Below are 19668 nucleotides of genomic sequence, written 5' to 3'. Positions count from 1 at the left end.
TATTGTGTGTTTGACAGGTCTGCTGCGTTTACATATAACACTTGGGGCACACTTCAGAGGAGAGGAGCAGAATGCCAAAGCACTTAGTGTGTATCCACTGTCTGGTTGTTGCAAGCTTAGTTTTGATTTTACTGGACGTCTGTCTCCGAGGTTGCTGTGGATACAGGGACTCCCTAAAACTGGATTTTGGTGTTGAATGTGAGAGGAGACTAGGATTACTATGGTACACGCCCCATGAACACGTCCAGTCACCAGTTTAATATGGTCGAAGACTACGGCAATCTTGGAAATAACCAAAGTGACCATTATCATATTGGTTAGGGTGTCCCCAGTGATCATTCCCACTATCTAGCTCCTATCAGGCATAAAGGTGGCACCTCCAGGCACCCACTACAGACCACTCCTCAACCTGAGGAAGATCAGAAGAGGACTAAACCTGCTGTTTACAATCTGTAAAGAGCCCTGGACGACTGGAGCTGCTTTGTCTTGTACCCACGGACACAGAAATCACCTTCTGGAACACAGCAAGCTACAAGAGGCCTTTTATTGCAAATGCCCAGCTGACCACTGGCAGCTGGACTTGGATTGGACTCTCCTGTTGGCCTCTGCCTGACACCTTGTAGGTCTCCAAGTGCCTCCATGACTTCCTGGGGGGCTTTAGAAGTGTACACCTGCGGTGGACTAGGACTTAAAGGAGCTCCATTGCAGTCAGCGTCAAATTGTGCCTAGGTCCTATTCTACCGCAGCCATTGACTATCATCACGCTTCTTGGTGCTATTTCTACTTAAAACTTTAAAAATTCATGTCTATGGTCCCCCTTATAGAATTTTTATCATTTGGTGTCACTTTTTTTACTTAATTGTACTCAATTTTGTAAATTAATTTTTGGATTTTTATTGTTTTGTATTTCAAAGTTATTACTGTCTGTTTTAATACTACATAAATACTTTGCACATTGCTTTTAAGTTAAGCCTGCCTGCTGTATGTCAGAGCCACCAGGGGGTTGAGCTCAAGTTAATTTTCTGATTTTGAGGGATCATCTGACAAGGTCTGTAGTTATTACCCAAGGTGGTAATTACGCCCCTCAACTAATACCCCTGTTTTTTACAACCACTATCATGGACACACAGTCCGCATGCAACTAAATTTAGGCCTGCCTCACCGGTCTCTATGAACACTCTTCATGCAGTAAGCCCCTTAGTGAGTAATTTAGGTGTGTTCTTGCCCTCTGATGGTGAAAGATTATTTAGGGGGCAGAATGTTCCTCTCCGTCCTACCCAGCTGCAAAGTAAGTTAGGGTTTGTTTTATGACAGAGACCTCCTTGATTGTGACTTTGGGAGTTTGCTTTATTTTTAATCCATTTGAAGCAAAATTAAGTAAGGAGCATCAAATATTCTAGCGATATTTCTTCAGATTCGCTTAGCCTTGTTTTATCAAACTGTTGTGGCTTCTCGATAATATTTTTTTTCTACTTTTTTGGGAAGCGTGGCCAGTGTGTGAGGCCAGATGGTTCCATTTTGTGCATCCAGCTGGTGACCACAAAGGCCACTGTTCCACATTTTCACCTGGTGAAAATATGAAATCTAAAAAAATGGGGACAGCATGAGATAGAAACAGTAAAGAGTCATGACAGCATGACAGAAGGCTTCCTTCCAAAGTTGGGATATTTAAAGCAGAGCGACAACAGAATAGAGAGGATTCGTACTCCCCACCCCCAACACATCACTGAGGCAAGCAATGGGGAGAGGCAGAGACATCTTTGGGAATCAGAAGGCCTCAGTGTTTTTTTTAAACCCACCGGAGATGTAAGGACAGAAACACAGTTAATTTGAGACATACACACACACCCACACACACAGACACACCCCACCATTAGTATCACCACACTTAATCAACTGGGCATGGAGGGAGCACGGCAACTAGGAGCAGTGCTCCCAACTGAAACAAGATAGCAGATTCGGAAAGGTCATGAGACAGAGGAACTCCCTGCACTTGACAACACCACTCTTGGTCAAGGGCATGGTGAAATATTCAGCCCACAATTAGTGCCCTGAGATGCATAAATACACACATACACCCACCTGAGAAACATATCATAAAAGCTAAAATAACCATGAGGCCATAACCAAAAGGTTAGTAAAAAAAGACCTTGCTGAAAGTAGCATCTTAAGGACTCTTAATTCACAGTATATTCATGCCTCAATACAGAAGGGTTGGAAAGATCTAGGGATAGAACATGAGCTGGGCAGATCACATCAGAGGTGAACGGACACTAAAAGGGGTCAGGTCATCTTCCGCCTCATCGCATACAGCCTTTGATACTAGCCTGGATTAGGAATGCTGATCTCTGAGACAGGCCCTGTGTTCTCCAAATAAGACAAGTGTGGGGGGCTCCTCTGCTGTGCCTGGAATGCCTATGCAAACACTAACATGCATGCCCTGAAAAAATAAGATAGTAGTCAAATATGAGGTACTGCTGGCCAAGTGGACGAGTGAAACCAGTGTAGGGGATTATATTCCCACTGCTGCAGTCTGACCCTATCCCTATACACACACTAGAGCAGAGATCTTCAATCTGTGGGGCGCGCCCCCTTGGGTGGGCGCGACACCATCTCAGGGGGGGCGCGCACTCCTCTCTAATCTTTCCTTACGATCCCATGCTTTTGTTTTGCTAACTCTCCCAGAGGGGGGTTAATTCATAGAGCTGAAACGCGTCAGCTGCAGTGGGAGGCAGGATGTCTCCTCTGCTAAAACCGAAACCAAATGAACAGACAGTCCTGTTCCTTCGCGTTCGATATCACAGCAGAGGAGACCCCTTGCCTCCCACTGCAGCTGAAGCATTTCAGGTCTATGAATTAACCCCCACCTGGGAGAGATCGCTCTTCCCAGAAAGGAGACAAAGTTTCCAGGGATGTTTTAAGGCATGGGCAAGGTGGGCTCTGGCCCAGGGCCCCAGCCTTTTAAAGCAGGTGGGGGGGGGGGGGTAGGGGGTGCTGAAAGAGCCAGCTCTGTTCTAGAGTCTTGCCCTCATGACCTTGACATTTTCTTTAAACACAATGTTGTAAATAGCGTTTTTCTATCATTCATTTTTAATGTGTAAGAGTCTATTACAGACATTTTGCAGCCAAAAGTTGTTTATGCGTCATGTAACAACCATATAGAAAGTTATTTTAGATCAATACAGGACCTCGCATATGAGAAATGGAAGGGTGTGAGATTATTTGCAGTAACATTAGTGAAGTGCTGTTGTGTTACATACTGAAAACACACATCACTATCCCTGAATATCATATGTACACACATTTAGTATTTGACCAAAGAAGGCATGAAAGAGCTGAGACTGGATCATAAAATCAAAGCTGGTCCGAACAGGGGCCCCCAAAATACATTTGGCCCAGGGCCCTCAAAATCCTTAAAACATCCCTGAAAGTTTCTTTTAAAATTACACAGGCAGGCACGCAAAATGCCAGCCAGCCATGTGTTTAAACAGCATGCAAAGTGCTTGTCTTGACACTAAATATGGTTATAAATAAACTAGTATGTATTCAAATGTAATGTGACTTTTCTGTTTTTGTTCCCTTTTATTATCAGTCATGGATCATTCAGGCAGCTCTAGAAAACAATTAAAAGTTCTTTCTATTTATATTTGCTGTTCAAAGTATGCACAGATAAGTGCTGAAAATACGGCTTTAGGTGACTGCTTATTTTTATACCATCTGTAACATCAAAATAATGAGCTGGCTACCCTAATCATAAAACTGGAAGTTTGTTGAGGGATCAGCACACTATTTCTTTCCTCCACCCTGATCCCTGGTTACTGCCATAATAGCAATAGTTTAACACATTTGAAACCCTACGCTGCGGTCAATAACATGCTGAGATATTTCAAGTGTCTGGGATTGCACCTTGCATTCAGACAACTTGCTCCTCATTCTCGTCCTTCACTTTCACCCTCACCCTGCACTCACACTGATCCAATACACTCGCACCATTCACCCACTTACCCTCCACTCACACTGATCACCATGCACTCACACCATTCACCCACTTACCCTCCACTCACAGTAATCACCATGCGCTCACACTGATCACCATGCGCTCACACTGATCACCATGCGCTCACACTGATCACCATGCGCTCACACTGATCACCATGCGCTCACACTGATCACCATGCGCTCACACTGATCACCATGCGCTCACACTGATCACCATGCACTCACACTGATCACCATGCACTCACACTGATCACCATGCACTCACACTGATCACCATGCACTCACACTGATCACCATGCACTCACACTGATCACCATGCACTCACACTGATCACCATGCACTCACACTGATCACCATGCACTCACACTGATCACCATGCAATCACACTGATCACCATGCAATCACACTGATCACCATGCAATCACACTGATCACCATGCACTCACACTGATCACCATGCACTCACACTGATCACCATGCACTCACACTGATCACCATGCACTCACACTGATCACCATGCACTCACACTGATCACCATGCACTTACACCATTGACCCATTTACCCTCCACTCACAGTGATCACTCTGCACTCACAATGCACTTGCGCTGTTCACCCTGTACCTCACCCTGCAGTCACACGAGCCCACGACTCAACCTGCACTCGTGACACTTCACTCAACTGTCCCCCTCACTGATCAATCTGCAATCTCATTCAAATAAGCCCACCACTAACCATTCATTAATTTGTCCCACTCTGCACCAACATGCGCACCCAAATTCATATGGTCACCTCACTCACCCCTGTACACAAGTATGGGCATGTCCTGCCCCATCAAGGTTTTCGTCCTAAATTACAAAAGGAGACATCTAAATGCACTGCAATCCAGCCTTCCAGGGGCTCCTTGATAGAGACAGTTCGGTTTTTGCCTTGATGGCCTGGAATAATTCCTAATCAGATTCTTGCAAATACCGTTTTGTTTAATCTCTTTTTAATGTGATTGATGTGAGGGAGTCTATTACTATTTGCAGAGAAATGTGTTTGTTTCATGCAACAACCATAAAAACGTTAACCATAAAAAAAGTTAGCTCCAAGCGAGTCCTCACATATGAGAAATTGGAGGATATCACAGATATTATTCACTGTAAAATTAGTGGGCTGCTGCTTTGTTACAACAGTGAAAACACATCACTATCTCGGAATATTAGATGTAAACGCTTTTAGAATTTCCACTACAGTGCCTGTGCACCGTTAGTAGCCTGGCTAAATAGGGTATGGCAGAGCTGAAAGTAAATCATTTAAACTCAAAGCTGCACTGAACAGGGGCCCCAAAAATAGTTTTGGCCCAGGGCACCCAAAATTACTAACATGTCCATGCCATCACAAAGTCTGTCAGACAACATTACCATGAAGTAAAATAGACAACATCATTAATTTATTATTAGTTCTATTTTTTTTAAACATAAGCCCGACGTGTCCTAAACTCCCACTGCTTCAGGAAAGCAACTTATCGTACTACTTAGGAATTCTCAATTAGGTCCCTCTCTGTGGACTTTCAACTGTCTTCGGATCCATAACTGGTTGGTGGGCAATTATCCCATTATAATGCTGCCTAAAATATTTGTTAATGATTTCTAGAGAAGAATTGTTTCTCGTGTATGAGCTCTGAGCTAGGGAGTGCTCGAAAAATCTAACACTGTCTCCCTTACAGTCCCTGTCTTGGCTGAAAATGTCAGCAGTTTCTCCCAAAGCTGGAAATTCTGCAATCAAAACTCTCTTGCCTTTCAGCTCGTCCTATTTATGTGAGATTGGGTTTTCAGCACTTGCGGTGTTAAATACTAAGTACCATTCAAGACTGGATGTGGAGCACAATCTGAGGATGGCAGTAGCAAAAATCCATCCACAGATTGATCGTCTCTGAAAAACAGGCACACCTTGTCACATTTATGTTGAGGGTGTTAATATCAATCTATGTCATGTGTAAAACAAAGCATCCGAGTAAAAACAATCTGTGCACATTTTATCTTGAAAAGTGGTGTTTTGAGCTGTGTAATAAGCCTCTATCATTTCACCACACCCACTCACAAACCTGCAGTTTACTAAACACTCTTATTGTATTGAACATTATTTGCTGGATATGCCGGGAATATGCGCGTGGCGGTCGATTCCAGAAATTTCTTTCAGGTGGTGGGGGGGCCCAACATCTAAAGAAATTCAGCTGGGGGTGCTCAACGTACAAAAGTTTGAAGACCTCTGCACTAGAGTCATGTTGGGCTTCTTCCAGAAATAATAGGAAACACACTAGCAAATGCACACATCACAACATATGAACACAAAACACCACAACAACACACTAAAACAAAAAGTAAAACAGATCAAAACAACAAACAGACTAGAAAAATAACAAAACTGTGGCACGACATCACAACACTGCAATGCAACACAAACACAACTACGCAATACACCACAACAACTTAACAAACCACCTGAAGGTCCACAAGACAACCGGGATACAACTCAATAACGCAATACGTTTTTATTATTGTATTACAGGATTTTTTGTTGTACCTTTATTTTATATTGGTGTATTGAATTGCGTTTTTGATGTGCTGCTGTGTTTTGCTGTGGTGTGTTGTGCCACACGAACAAAAATATTTATGATGACTGAAAATGGTTTTATAAGCTATTACGGCGGTTAAAGACAAGTGTGCACTAAGTGCATACTGCACAGTCCTAGAACAAGACAATTGAATCAGATGGAGTTGTAGAGTCATAGATTGCCATAATATGGATAAGTGGGAAAATCCTCAAAAATGTTTGCATTCACCTGATGAATATACACTTACTTCATTTCCACTCAGTTTCACAATCTCATCTTTTGCCTCTAATGCTCGATCCAGATTTCTGCAAACCATATGGATTGTACCCCCTATGAGAGAAAATAAAATTACTTTAAGACTAAGGAATTAGAAGACAGCGAATATTTTAATTAGAAGTGTAGGACTTGTGAGATTTTTTGTGGCAAAGCCTTAAATAAGAAAATCAATTTTAGCAAGAATTGGGCAGACTGAATTACAATAAAACTGACTGGTATATTTTCAAGAGCTGAGTATATGGGGGTTGGCCCTTCATCTTTTTCTAAGGGAGTTTGAGGAAAGGCAACTCCTTTAGAAGTCACACTTATTATAGAAAGGATGCCATTTAGAAAGTAGTGCCTGCAAAAGTTTCTGGAAACAGTTGAAAACCTGTCGTTTTACTCTCTCATTTTAATTTCTGACCAGGCACGGTATAGAGTCAGTCAGTCAGTCAAAATTACTTTATTCGGCTCATATCAAGAACCATAAAAGTGCAAGTCATCACAATAAATACAATATATATTACAATTAAAATGAGCATGTGCACATGATTTTAAAACACTACATTAAAATAAGACAAGGTCGAGTTTGCTCATGATTCACAATTAATTTTAAACAAGACTAAGACCACATGATTTTTTTCCTTAATCTCATCGCAATGGTCAAAAAATTTGCAATGTTAAAAATCTCCCAGGTAGTACTTAGCAGCTGGAGATACAAAAGAGCAGGTTTGACTTGTCTGAATCCCTTATTCTTGATAAGAGGGATGATGAATTTTCTGCGGAGAGGGGACAAATGTTTACAAAAAAAGATAAGATGAACAGTATCCTTGAGAGAGAATCTGTCACAAGAACAGATCTCTAAGTCCCTATCCTTCATCCATCCTGCGGAATCAGTGAACAAAAGATGGTATTTGTTCAGTCTAAACCTTGTCAATAAAAAGCGATGATTCATGTTATTCACTATGGTCAAGTAAGGTTCTATGCTGTATGTAGTTATTAATAGCTGATGGGCCTTTACTGTAGGTTTTATTAACTCCTTTTCTTCTCTGGCTAGAGTGGTTCTGAGCTTATACATATCTTTTACCCATTTGAGGTCTCCCTTTGATAAATTATTGGGATTATCGAATATGTCTGGGCGGCCTATTTCATCACTTAGGTTCTTAACATAACGCAGCCATGGAATAGCCTTTCCGAACTCAAGCGATAAACAGTCTGTTATAATTTCGCGATTTAGTACAAGTTCCGGATTTAGCCAGATTAATACCCATTTTAATAGGGGGGCTAAAGCTATCCGATCAGTTAGGTAACCAACCCCACATTCTTGATGTACAATATAACCAGCGGTTGCCTGGGGAAGCGATAGAATGGTTTTTAAGAACTTATCCTCTACCACCTGAAGTTCCTTCACATTTTTAAAACCCCACAGGTCCGCACCATACATAGCTATGGAGATACATTTGGCTGCGTAAATGTTCAGTATGGCTTGCATGGGTTTCACCCCCAGTTTGCGGGCAAAGTCCAGAACACCTATAATGGATCTAGCAAAGGCATTACGTTTTGCAGCTAATTGAGGGGCCCAGGATGATTTATCAACAAAAATAACCCCCAAATATGGGAAGCTTGTGATTCTAGATAAAACGTGGCCCTCACATAGCATGGTTTTAATTTTCTTGGGTTTACAACCTACAGTCATGACGTGCGATTTAGAGAAGTTCACGCTTAAATCAAGTCTTTTCATGAAGTCAGCAAATGTGTCTAAAAGACTTTGAAGCCCTACTGCTGTGCGCGCTAACAATGCAGCATCGTCTGCATATAATAATGCAGGAATTTGATACTTCCCAGCCTTAGGGATATCCTTACAAGACTCTGTTAAGGCAGTGGCAAGGTCATTAATATAGAGTGTAAAAAGGAGGGGAGCTAAAATACAGCCCTGCCTGACACCATTGGAGATTCCAATCTTGCCAGTGCAGTTACCCAATCGGTCGTATCTGACAATGGCAGAGAGATCTCTATGAAGATCTGCTAAAAAATAGACAAGATTTTCGTCTACTCCCTGCTTGAGGAGGAGTTCCCACAGTTTCGACCGATTCACTCGGTCAAAGGCCGAGGATAAGTCCATAAAGGCCAGGTGTAACGTCCCTTTCTTAGCTACAGTATATTTGCCTATTAAAAGGTAAAGATTCAAGCTTTGGTCTATGGTGCCACGGCCCTTACGGAACCCATATTGTAGGCACGAAAGGGTGTTGGTGTCCTCCAACCAATCTGTTAATTTACCCAAAACTACTCGCCCCAGGACTTTAACTGCGGAATCAATGAGTGAGATTGGGCGATAGCAACTAGGGTCCCCTCTGTTACCCTTTTTAAAAATGGGTATGATCACGGACTCGGACCAAGTGTCCGGAATGCCTGCGACACAGACCCTGTTAAAAATGTTCATTAAAACTGTGGACCAAGTCTCGATGTCAGATTTAAAAAGGTCCGAGGGGACGCCATCGGGACCCGGACCCTTATTGCTCGTCATCTTGCCGATGGCCTCAACCACCTCGCCCTTGGTTACGAATAAAGTATATTGTTTTGTAGTGGGAAGAGGGGGATTTAATCCACCATTCATACCCACTTCGTAGACTGACTTGAAGTGAGAGTGCCACTGGTGAACCCCAATACCGCAATCTAATTGAGTGTTACAGGGATCGCGAAAGAAAGGTTTATTAACGACAGACCAGAACTTTGCACTGTTGCGAAGGACGTCAACGGAAGAGAGTTCCTCCCAAGCGTCCTCCCGGATCTCCTTTTTCCTAATAGCCAAGGTTTTAGTATAATCTTTCCTGAGTTGAGCTATGTTAGACCGATTCAAAGGTTTACTGCTCAGGGCCGCCCTCAATTTTCTGTTGGCCAGGGAACAGTTTTTGTCAAACCAACCTAACTCTGCCTTGTCCATTGTTTTCGCTGGACACCGAAGATCAGCTGAGATCTGGGAGCAGATTGCGGAATACGCCCCTAGTACTTCCATGTTCCCTGCTTCCAAGTCAAGGCACGTGGTCAACTCAGGGCCAACCTTCTTTTTCAAATTTGCAAAGAAATCATCGGGGATAACTTTGTCCCATCTGATTCTGCGATCCTGATCAGTTGGGCGAATGTGCGATTTGTCCGTTCTGTCGGCGACTATAACAGGTTGTAGAAAAAGATCAGACAAGATAAGGACCACAGGATTATGGTCACTGAAATGTGTCCAGACTGCCGAATATTCCTTAGTCCTGTTCCTCAATCCTGAACTGATAAAGATATAGTCGATCACAGAGTATTTCCCATTCCCTTTAAATGTTGGGATGTTCTCATCCACCATGGCAGGGAGTAACAAGCCATGGTCAGCAAGAATTGTTTCCAAAAGAGCACCCTGGGAGGAGTGCTCAAAATGGGCCTCCCGTGATTCAGTTGGGCCTAAGGGATCCACCAAATAACACTTCTCTGGGCATCTGTGAATATTAAAGTCGCCCATAATAATAATAGGACAAATTATCTCAGTTTTCTCTCTAAAATTAACCAAAAAACAATGTAATGCGGTAAGATGATCAACCGTGGTGTCTCTATGAAAAGAGTTGTAAAAATTAACAATTAAAAAATTACTACCCCCATTGAGGGAGATCTGAACTGCCAAACAGTTACATGAGCCTGTATCTAATTGAGTCAGCGAGCCAGAAATGCTAGCTGAGATCAGGGAAACCAAACCTCCCTTGGCCCTCCCCATATGAGACGGTACAGCAGATGCAAAAAAGCTTTTATAACCATCTAAACTCAAAGTGTTGTCCGTGTCCCAAGTCTCTTGGAGGCAGATTACTTCGCCTGAGCAGATAAGATCTCTCCAGGCCGGGTCATCTGACTTGTTTCTCAGCCCTGCTATGTTCCAGGAGACCAATTTAGTTAGAGGGCCCGTGGGACCATTACAAGCACTATTAACTGTCAAAGGTACCATGTCTGGGACTGCTGGCTGAGTTTCGGACACTATACTTAGTTCTTGCTGCCCTAGTCACTCGTTGTCATCCAGGGTGGATAGGGCAGAGTATCTATTAGAGATAGGGACGACATAGTCAAGGGGGGCGCAACTCTTTTGGAAGTTATTGGTCGTCCTTAGGTCAGGAACGGGGGGATAGAAAAAACCCAAGGGGAAGACATTAACATAATCATAATGGACTCTGGCAGAACCTGCCTGCCTCAGAATGTCCTCAACCAACCTGGGAGATCTGAAACTTATGACAATACAGTCACCGTCTAAGCACTTGTTAGTCTTACCCACCCAAGGTACTCGTCTAATCATCAAAAAATTACTGTGTAGATGTTGCCCCAATACAGTTTTATTTGACAAATAATGAAGGGCTTTATTTTTTAATGAGGATCAGTGTTCACTGTTCCCGTCCACAAGCTTAGGAACATTGGCTAAAATAATAGAATAGGGGCAGGCCTCAGGAGGTAAGTGTAGTGTCAAGTCCCTCCCTGGGGGCCGATCCGGAGAACAGATCCTCCCCCTTAGGTTCAACTTGTGTGTTTCCCTACCCAGAGATATGTGTTCAACGATAGGAGGTTGGGGAATGGTAGAAGAGCCTATAGCTGGTGTAGTGCAAGGAAGTGTGGGTTGATGGTGTGTAGTGATCATAGAATCCAGCATATTGTCAACTACGGTTGTACACGCATTTAGGGAATCAGCTACCTCAGGTCTTGGATCGGCATTTAAAACCTTAGTTTGGAGGTGTGACTCGATTTTGGTGATGCGGTCCTCTATTCGTTTCAAAATAGCCATTAACGGTACAGTTAATAGCTTAAGGCGAGCATCAATGATGGTCGCTATAACTGACCCTATATCTGACCCTATACACTTGTTACCAATGTCGGGGCCCTGAGTTATACAGTGGTTGACTCCCCCACACGTTGGCTCACCTACTAAACAAGGAATACTAAGGTTAGCCTGGGGCAACCCCTGATCAGGATTGCTCTTTCTGGGGATTTTTGCCTGTTTCCGTGCTCCCAGGGAGTTATTTGCCTTTCTTTTACCTGCCATGGTTTTGCCCCCCTTAGATGGCTGATTAGAAATGCCTCTTGATTGTCTAGTTCTAACAGCTACCGGAGAGGGGGCAGGACTAGGATTGGGTAACAAGGCAGGTATAACTAAAGTGGTCTCCGCCATTTCAGACCCATTTTGAGACATACAAGGGTTGGCATCATCAGGGAGTACAACAGCTGCAATGGTCGTAGGAGGGATACAAGATGCAACTAACCTGGGAAGTTCAAGTGATAGTCTACGTTCCACTGACGCAATTTCTTTTACAATGGCAGATTCAGCATGTTTTAGGTAACTATCAAGAGTTCCCAAACCCCCAGTCCTTTTACAAATTTTAGAGTTCATTCTCCGCTATGATAGAATACAAATGCAAGCCGTGGGAGACGCAGCCAGCCACCTGGAATCACCACTTCAATCACAACAGGAAAATTGTCACAGTTTTACCTAATGCGTACAGTCCGTTTGCAGATAATAGATGGTGTCCCACGATCACACACCAAGGAGAAGGGGCCCAGCCCAGCCTCTCTCGGCCTCTGAGGGCCTAAGAGGGCCCGCCCTTTGCCCGGGCTTAGCCCGGCGCCGCCCGCGCGCGTCCCGCGATGCGGGAGGAGCGTCACGCTTTTATGCGCCTCCGGGCGCGTGTAAAGCGCAAGGCACTCTGGGGGCTGTAGTCTCCGGTCTCCGGCCGCGAGAGATGGCAACGGCGGCGGGGAGACACAACGAGGAGGTCCCCGGTAGCGGCGCCAACAACGCCAGCCCCAAGACACAAAGGAAAGTTCTCCAGCAGGTAGGCAGCGTTCAAAGTAAACAGGGTTCCCGCTCTGCAGCACGAGCGTCGCGCTTTTATGCGCCTCCGGGCGCGTGTAAAGCGCAAGGCACTCTGGGGGCTGTAGTCTCCGGTCTCCGGCCGCGAGAGATGGCAACGGCGGCGGGGAGACACAACGAGGAGGTCCCCGGTAGCGGCGCCAACAACGCCAGCCCCAAGACACAAAGGAAAGTTCTCCAGCAGGTAGGCAGCGTTCAAAGTAAACAGGGTTACGGTATAGAGGATTCGTAGCAGATACTCAGTGCCAAGACGCCTTTGGGCATACGCCGCACTTTATAAATTGAAATTCAAAATCAATTAAATCATTAAAGGAGGAAAAACCAAAGGGTACCAAAAACCACCAGGGTGCTAGCTCCCAATTGTTGTATATTTCGTGCACAGCTGATGTTCTGGAGCTGGATAAGACCAGGAATGAAGTAGAGCTGGAAGAATCAGAGTGCAGGGGCAATCCAGAAGTATTGCAATGGACTGGCAATGATCAAAATCTCTTTATAAACTGGTAGCATGTAAAGTGCGATATGGTAGAACAAGAACCACTTGATAGGAAGAAGATGGTTATGCTGAAATGGTGTTGATGATTGGGTGCTTAAAATGGATCTGTGTTTGGTGACCAATTCCCACTTGCAGCCAAATATTTTGAAATCTGTATCCAGAACAGTGTTCACGAATTGCTGTTCCAGCATTGTGGTCTAGCTGTCCCCTACTATCGCAATCAATCAATCAATCAATCAGGGTTTGTGATGCGCAGCTACTCACCCAGAAGGGTCTCAAGGCGCTGGGGTGAAGGGTGTGGGGAGGGGCGCGAGGCTCAACAGCCTTCGTGGAGAATCATCAGAAGGCTACCATAGCCCATCAGGGTGCGCATGGTGCCGGACGCTCATGGTGTTTCGTCGAAGAGCCAGGTCTTGAGGTCCTTCAGGAACTTAGAGAGAGTTGGTGTCTGGTGGAGGTGGAGTGGGAGGGTGTTCCATGCTTTGGCCGCGAGGAAGGAAAAGGAGCGATATCCTGTGGAGGGACCTTTGGGGTGCGTGGAACGAGAGGCGGTGGTTCATGTAGGCGGCGCCGGTGTTCTGTAGGGCTTTGTGGGCGTGGGTGAGAAGCTTGAAGGTGATTCTCTTCTCGATGGGGGGCTAGTATAGTGTCTCAAGGTGTTGGGTGATGTGGCAATGGCGTAATAGGTTAAGGACCTGTCTGGCCGGGGCGTTTTGGATGTTCTGGAGTTTGCTGGTGAGGTTCTTGTTGCGTACAGTGCGTTGCCGTAGTCCAGTCTGCTGCTGATGAGGGCATGGGGGACAGTGTTCCTGTGTTCGAGGGGGATCCAGTTGAAAGTTTTACGTAGGATACTGAAGTTGTGAAAACAGGAAGAAGTGATGGCATTGATCTGGCGGTCCATTTTGAGTTCAGAGTCAAGGATGATTATGAGGTTGCATGCGTGGGGGTGGGTTCCCGAGGGTGGGGGACCACCAGGTGTTGTTCCAGGCATCAGGATGTGGGCCTATGATGAGTACTTCGGTATTGTCTGTGTTCAGTTGCAGGCAGCTGCTCTTCATCCACCTGGCGATTGCTTCCATTCCTTCTTGAAAGTTGTGTTTCGAGATGTTGTGTTCGTTGGATAGTGAGAGGACGAGTGGTGTGTCATCTGCGTACAATACGATGTTGAGTCACTGTGCTTGGATGATGGAAGCGAGAGGGACCATGTAGCTGTTGAACAGGGTGGGGCTGATGGAAGATCCTTGGTGGACTCCGCAGGTTGTTGGCATGGTCAGAGATGAAGGGAGGAAGTCTGACCTGCTGCAATCTCCCAGAGAGGAATGAGTGTAGCCAGTCGAGGGCTGTTAGAATCCGCGTTCTCTGGTTGGCACAGGTAGGTACTTGTGACAAGCAGGGAACCTTTCCTCTAGTCAGGGTAAGGTGTGGTAAATAATTTAATTACCGGGACTTAATTTGATACAGAACATAATAAGAATAGCTCAATAAATAAGAGGCAGAATCCGTGGTATTAGAGGTTAAGAACGGGCTTTATTCCAATAAACGATTTCGAAATCGTGGACTCCAGGTTCCATCACCACGGAGGCTCAGGAAGTGAAGAACATACATTATTGATAATTAATAACTTTTATACAATAGGCATTACAGCGAAGCAAATGCAAGAGGCGTAACAATTGATAGCAAAGATAACATTTCACGTGCTTAGCTGAAGGAGGCGTAATTGGGAGTAACAAGGAAACGTCATTGGTTGTGATGTTACATATGGGTGGACCTATGAAATAATTTCGCAATGTCAGCAGAAATACTTTGCAGAGATGCGCGCGCAGCAGCATGACGTGTGATTGACGTGCAGCTAGGGGGTGAAGGGGACTTGACATTTAACTCTACATGTGGCGACAGATGTCTGGAGGGTCAAGTCAACCTAATCCCAAATCATATCTAACATCCTATGTTTAAAGAACTATGTTATCCAAAAGAGAGGCCTTCTTGGAGTAGAATCTTATTCTATACTGACTATACTGACTGTTAGTGCGTGTACAAGCGTCTAAGTGTCTACACTAGATGCGAGGGCAGGAATCTTCCATGGTAACAGGGCTATGAATTACTTGTATAAAGACAGAGAAGCCGGGCCTTTGCTCGGTAGCTGGCAGAATGTTTACTTAAGCTACTAGACAGGAATGCATTGGGCAGGGAGCGGAGCAGATAATTTCCGAAGGTGAAATACAGTTCTTGGCAGGCAGCAAGCTGATGTCAGGCATCGTGAGCCGCGCAGAGGATGAGACAAAGTTCATGGTCACAGATGCAGGCTCGGACTGGAGCTTCAGAGACAGAAGGCAAGAAAAGCTTGATGACAGAATCAGGGCCTACTTGCCTGGACTGTAAAATGGCATAAGTGAACCATATAAAGGCGGTGGCCTTTCGTACTTAGGAATGGAATATCCGGCCCATTCATGGCGGATCTGAAAGAGGACATGTTAACGGTGGACGCACATGTATTTGCGTCTTCATAACTGGAACTGGAGGGATCATACATATACTTGTAACATGCACATAGAACCGTTGGGGTCCAAGATAGGGGACATAACTGATCATAAAAATCCATATTTCCACATTCCCTCCTTGTCCCCTACTTGCCCGTCAAGAGATATCAATCTTCATTAATCCATTGATCTGTTCATATAGCATCATTTGTTCTTCTTTCTTGTTCCGGGATCTTGAATGAAAATCTTGATGTGGAATGCACGATGTGGCACACAGACCACAAATCGCTGGTCCACATTGCAGGCATAAGCAGCAACTGAATAGTATGAGAAGGCCAATACCTAGGAAGGATAGAACTCTCCATCCCCAGGCTGATAACACGCTCCAAAACCAACCGGACCAAGTCCAGGTGCCTGGATTCTGGTGTATCTGGCTTACAATCTTATGAAGGCGTGTTATAGCTTTATATACAGATGGCGAATTTTCTGGTATGAAAATGCAACAGCTTGATCCGATGACCCTACAAGCTCCGCCCCTATCGGCCAGGATGACGTCAAGGACAAGACGATTTTGAAGCACAACAATCCGCATAGCAGACTGCTCTTCTGTTAAATTGCCTAAGGCGGAAATAGTTTCGTTCACTACTGCTTCAAGGGTTCTAGTCAATCTACGTATCAGCTTACTATTAGTAACGGTACCTATATAGGGAAAGAGACCTTTATTGAAATCTGTGTATTTTTCCCATGCTGTTTCAGTGTAATCGACTATTGGGAGATCTCTCCTTTCTCTATTGTGTACTAAATGAGTATTTCTGTGATAATCAGGAGGAGCTAGAAAAACAGGTGGCAAAAGGAATCCAATGTAGCAGGTACCATCCCAATCTAGAGGCAAACGTACATATGCCGTCTGACCACATATAAAATAGGAATGGCGGGAAGCTCTAAATGTCGACTTGCCTTGATCACTGAATTCTATTACAGTGGTGCATCTACTATGGCCCATATGTATGGAACCATTCTTTCTCACACATAATTCACCTTTTACTGGAAATACTGACATGGCGGGCAAACTTGGATTAGCTTCGGATTCGACATTCAAGATCAGGAGATTAAGCGTAAAATTACCTAATCCATATACTTCATTTTCTAGATCAGTTCCTGTTCTTTTGGGAAGTCCCTCCTTGTTGGGGTGGCAGACTTTAAGTAAAACTAAGTTCAGATTTCCCCATACCCAGTTGTCTTGGTAAACTGCAGAATTTGAATCTACGGAATTAATTAAACTAAACCATGCTCCACAGGAGCCGTTGTGTGTGAACGGGTATGGAAAAAGAGGTAGAATTCCTTTATAGTTCTGATAGGGAGGGAGTCGGCCACATATCCAACAATTTGTAGCATTGCTAACCTGATGGGAATGATGTAACATACTAATAAAAGTGTTATTGCGCAGCGCAAATCTGTATGACAATTCATGCGGAGGTAATTCGCTAAAAGAATGTTCAGCAGTAATATTATAAGCATGTCTAGAAATAGGATAACATATGTGCAACAATATACTTGCAGTAATTATTAAAAGACTAAGGAAAAACAAAATTAATAACGTCACTGTGCAATGACTACGCAGTGATTTACAGTATGTATATCGTTTCAACATTTTTCGGGTTCTTTCTCTATTCAGATCTAAGGGATACATGTCAGAGACAAATTCAACCGCTTCACCTTGGAGAGGACTTAAACAATCAAATTTCCTGACTGATTAGATCGGAGTTTTAGTTTATAATGTTCGTGACTACCTGAGTCAACCAAAGGAAGTTTTGAGTCAATGGGTGAAGACACGCGAGGTGTGGTTTTTATATCTGATGGTAGTCCATAAAATTTCTTGATATGACTTGAATGTACCCAGCCTTTTCTGCCTTCGATCTTCACGGCTGTCCTTGTGGTGAGTAAGACCAGTTGAGGCGACCTCCACCTAGGATCCAGCTGAGTCTTTCGATCAAAGTTCCTCACTAAAACGAGATCCCCCGGAATTACGTCATGGGGTTTCACTTCAGTGTTGTCAGGAAAAGCTGCAGCTACCTGTGAACGACAAGATTGTAGTGCAGACATCAAGGAAGCCAAATAATCTGTCAGCATATTACAGTCAATATCAGTTATTTTACGTGGTATAGGCGTCCCCCACATATTTGGTGGTCTGCCAAAGATCACCTCATACGGGGATAGCCCTGTTCGAGAGTGTGCTACCATTCTCATGTAAAAGAGTGCAACTGGTAATGCTACTACCCAGTCGACACCTTTCTCCCTGCATATTTTGGACAGTCTGATTTTTAAAGTTTGATTATGTCGTTCCACGAGACCTGCTGCCTCGGGGTGTCGGACACAATGAAACTTCCACTGATATCCTAACAAAAGTGAAACGTGTTTCATTAGTTCGGATGAGAACGGCTGGCCGTTATCTGAGTAGACAGCACGTGGTAAACCGTACCGTGGGAAGAATTCTCGAACTAGCTGCTTGGCAGTGGTCGGGGCAGTGTAATCTGATACTGGGTACGCTTCGGTCCAACGGGAAAGAGCACAGACAACTACGAGAACATATTTGAATCCTCGACATCGTTCCATCTGGATATAATCCATCTGGAGAATTTCAAAAGGGTGGTCAGGAGGCTGAAATCCACCCTGCTCTACGGGAATGCTTTTTCCTGGGTTGAACTGACAACAGATCATACAGGTACGAACTTTTTGTTTCGCTGCTGCTCGTAAATGTTTGTTGAACCAAATATGTTGAATGCTGTCTAGCATAGCTTTCTCTCCTAGATGCGCGGGACTATGGACAGTGTTAATAATGACTTGGACCATTGAATCAGGAAGGAACCACACAGATTTTTCCTTCGTCATCCATCCTTGATCCGTTTGGATCCCTCCTAATTCAGTCCATTTCCTTATTTCGTCTGGAGTAGCATGTGTCTGTATGTCAATTACATCAAGAGCGGGATCCTTAACCATCATGCAATGTGTTGGTGTCTGGACTATTGTCTTTGTCATGTCGGATGTTTGAGTTTGAGCAGTCTGTTTAGCTGTTCTGTCAGCTAGATCATTGCCTTGAGAAATGATATCAGTAATTTTCGTATGAGCTTTACATTTCATAATCGATATTGCAATGGGTAAATGTATTGCATCTAATAAGGCATGAATGAGGGGTCCGTGCTGAATGTGGGCACCGTGAGAAGTTAAATAACCTCTCTCTCGCCACAGCACGCCGAAGTCATGTACAACTCCGAATGCATAACGTGAATCAGTGTATATGTTGACTTTTTTATTTGTGGCTTGAATACAGGCTTGTGTCAGAGCGACGAGCTCTGCTGCTTGAGCGGACAAGGTATTTATACACTTGGTTTCAATAATTTCAGTGTCTGTTGTGACTGCGTAAGCGGCCACTAACTCTCCTGTACCTGTTCTCATACATGAACCATCTACATACAACGTTAGGTCTGGATCTGACAATGGGACATCTGTCAAGTCTTGTCTGGGTTTCGTCGTTATTGTAATAACATCAATACAGTCATGAGCTAGTGGGTCTGTTCCATTTACAGGTAAAAGTGTGGCAGGATTCAATGTGTTACAACGTCTGATTTCTATATGTGGCTGAAACAATGTTAATTCGTAACCTGTAAGTCGCGCTATAGTCAAGTGTTGTGTTTGCGTTCGATTCACAAGAACCTCTACTGCGGGTGGTACTTGTACTGTCAATGGATGTCCTAACACTATGGCATCGCTTTGTCTGATTGCTAAAGCTGTCGCTGCCACTGATTTCAGGCACGCAGGCAGAGCCTGAGCTACGGGATCTAATGTACTAGAAAAATAAGCACACGGTTTGTGTGATCCTGCTTGTTCCTGTGTGAGTACTGACAAGGCAGTACCTTCTCGTTCTGTAACAAAGAGTGTAAAATGTTTTCTGTAACATGGTGTTGCTAAAACA

At 44.2% G+C, this 19668-nt stretch overlaps 1 protein-coding gene across 2 annotated transcripts in view; it reads right to left on the bottom strand.

Moving 5' to 3' along the window:
* Positions 1–19668, bottom strand: part of LOC146785310 (dehydrogenase/reductase SDR family member 12-like) — a 242409-nt gene that overhangs the window by 188725 nt on the left and 34016 nt on the right. For both annotated transcript variants that reach the window (XM_085636416.1, XM_085636417.1), the window contains exon 3: positions 6843–6925. In XM_085636416.1, the coding sequence (XP_085492542.1) occupies positions 6843–6925 (83 nt within the window). The remainder of the gene's footprint in view (positions 1–6842; positions 6926–19668) is intronic.

This window comes from Triturus cristatus, chromosome 11 (genome assembly GCF_964204655.1).
Source record: "Triturus cristatus chromosome 11, aTriCri1.1, whole genome shotgun sequence".
Taxonomy (NCBI): Eukaryota; Metazoa; Chordata; class Amphibia; order Caudata; family Salamandridae; genus Triturus; species Triturus cristatus.
The sequence above is the reverse complement of the archived record's forward strand: the minus strand, read 5'-3'. Positions and strand labels throughout refer to the sequence as shown.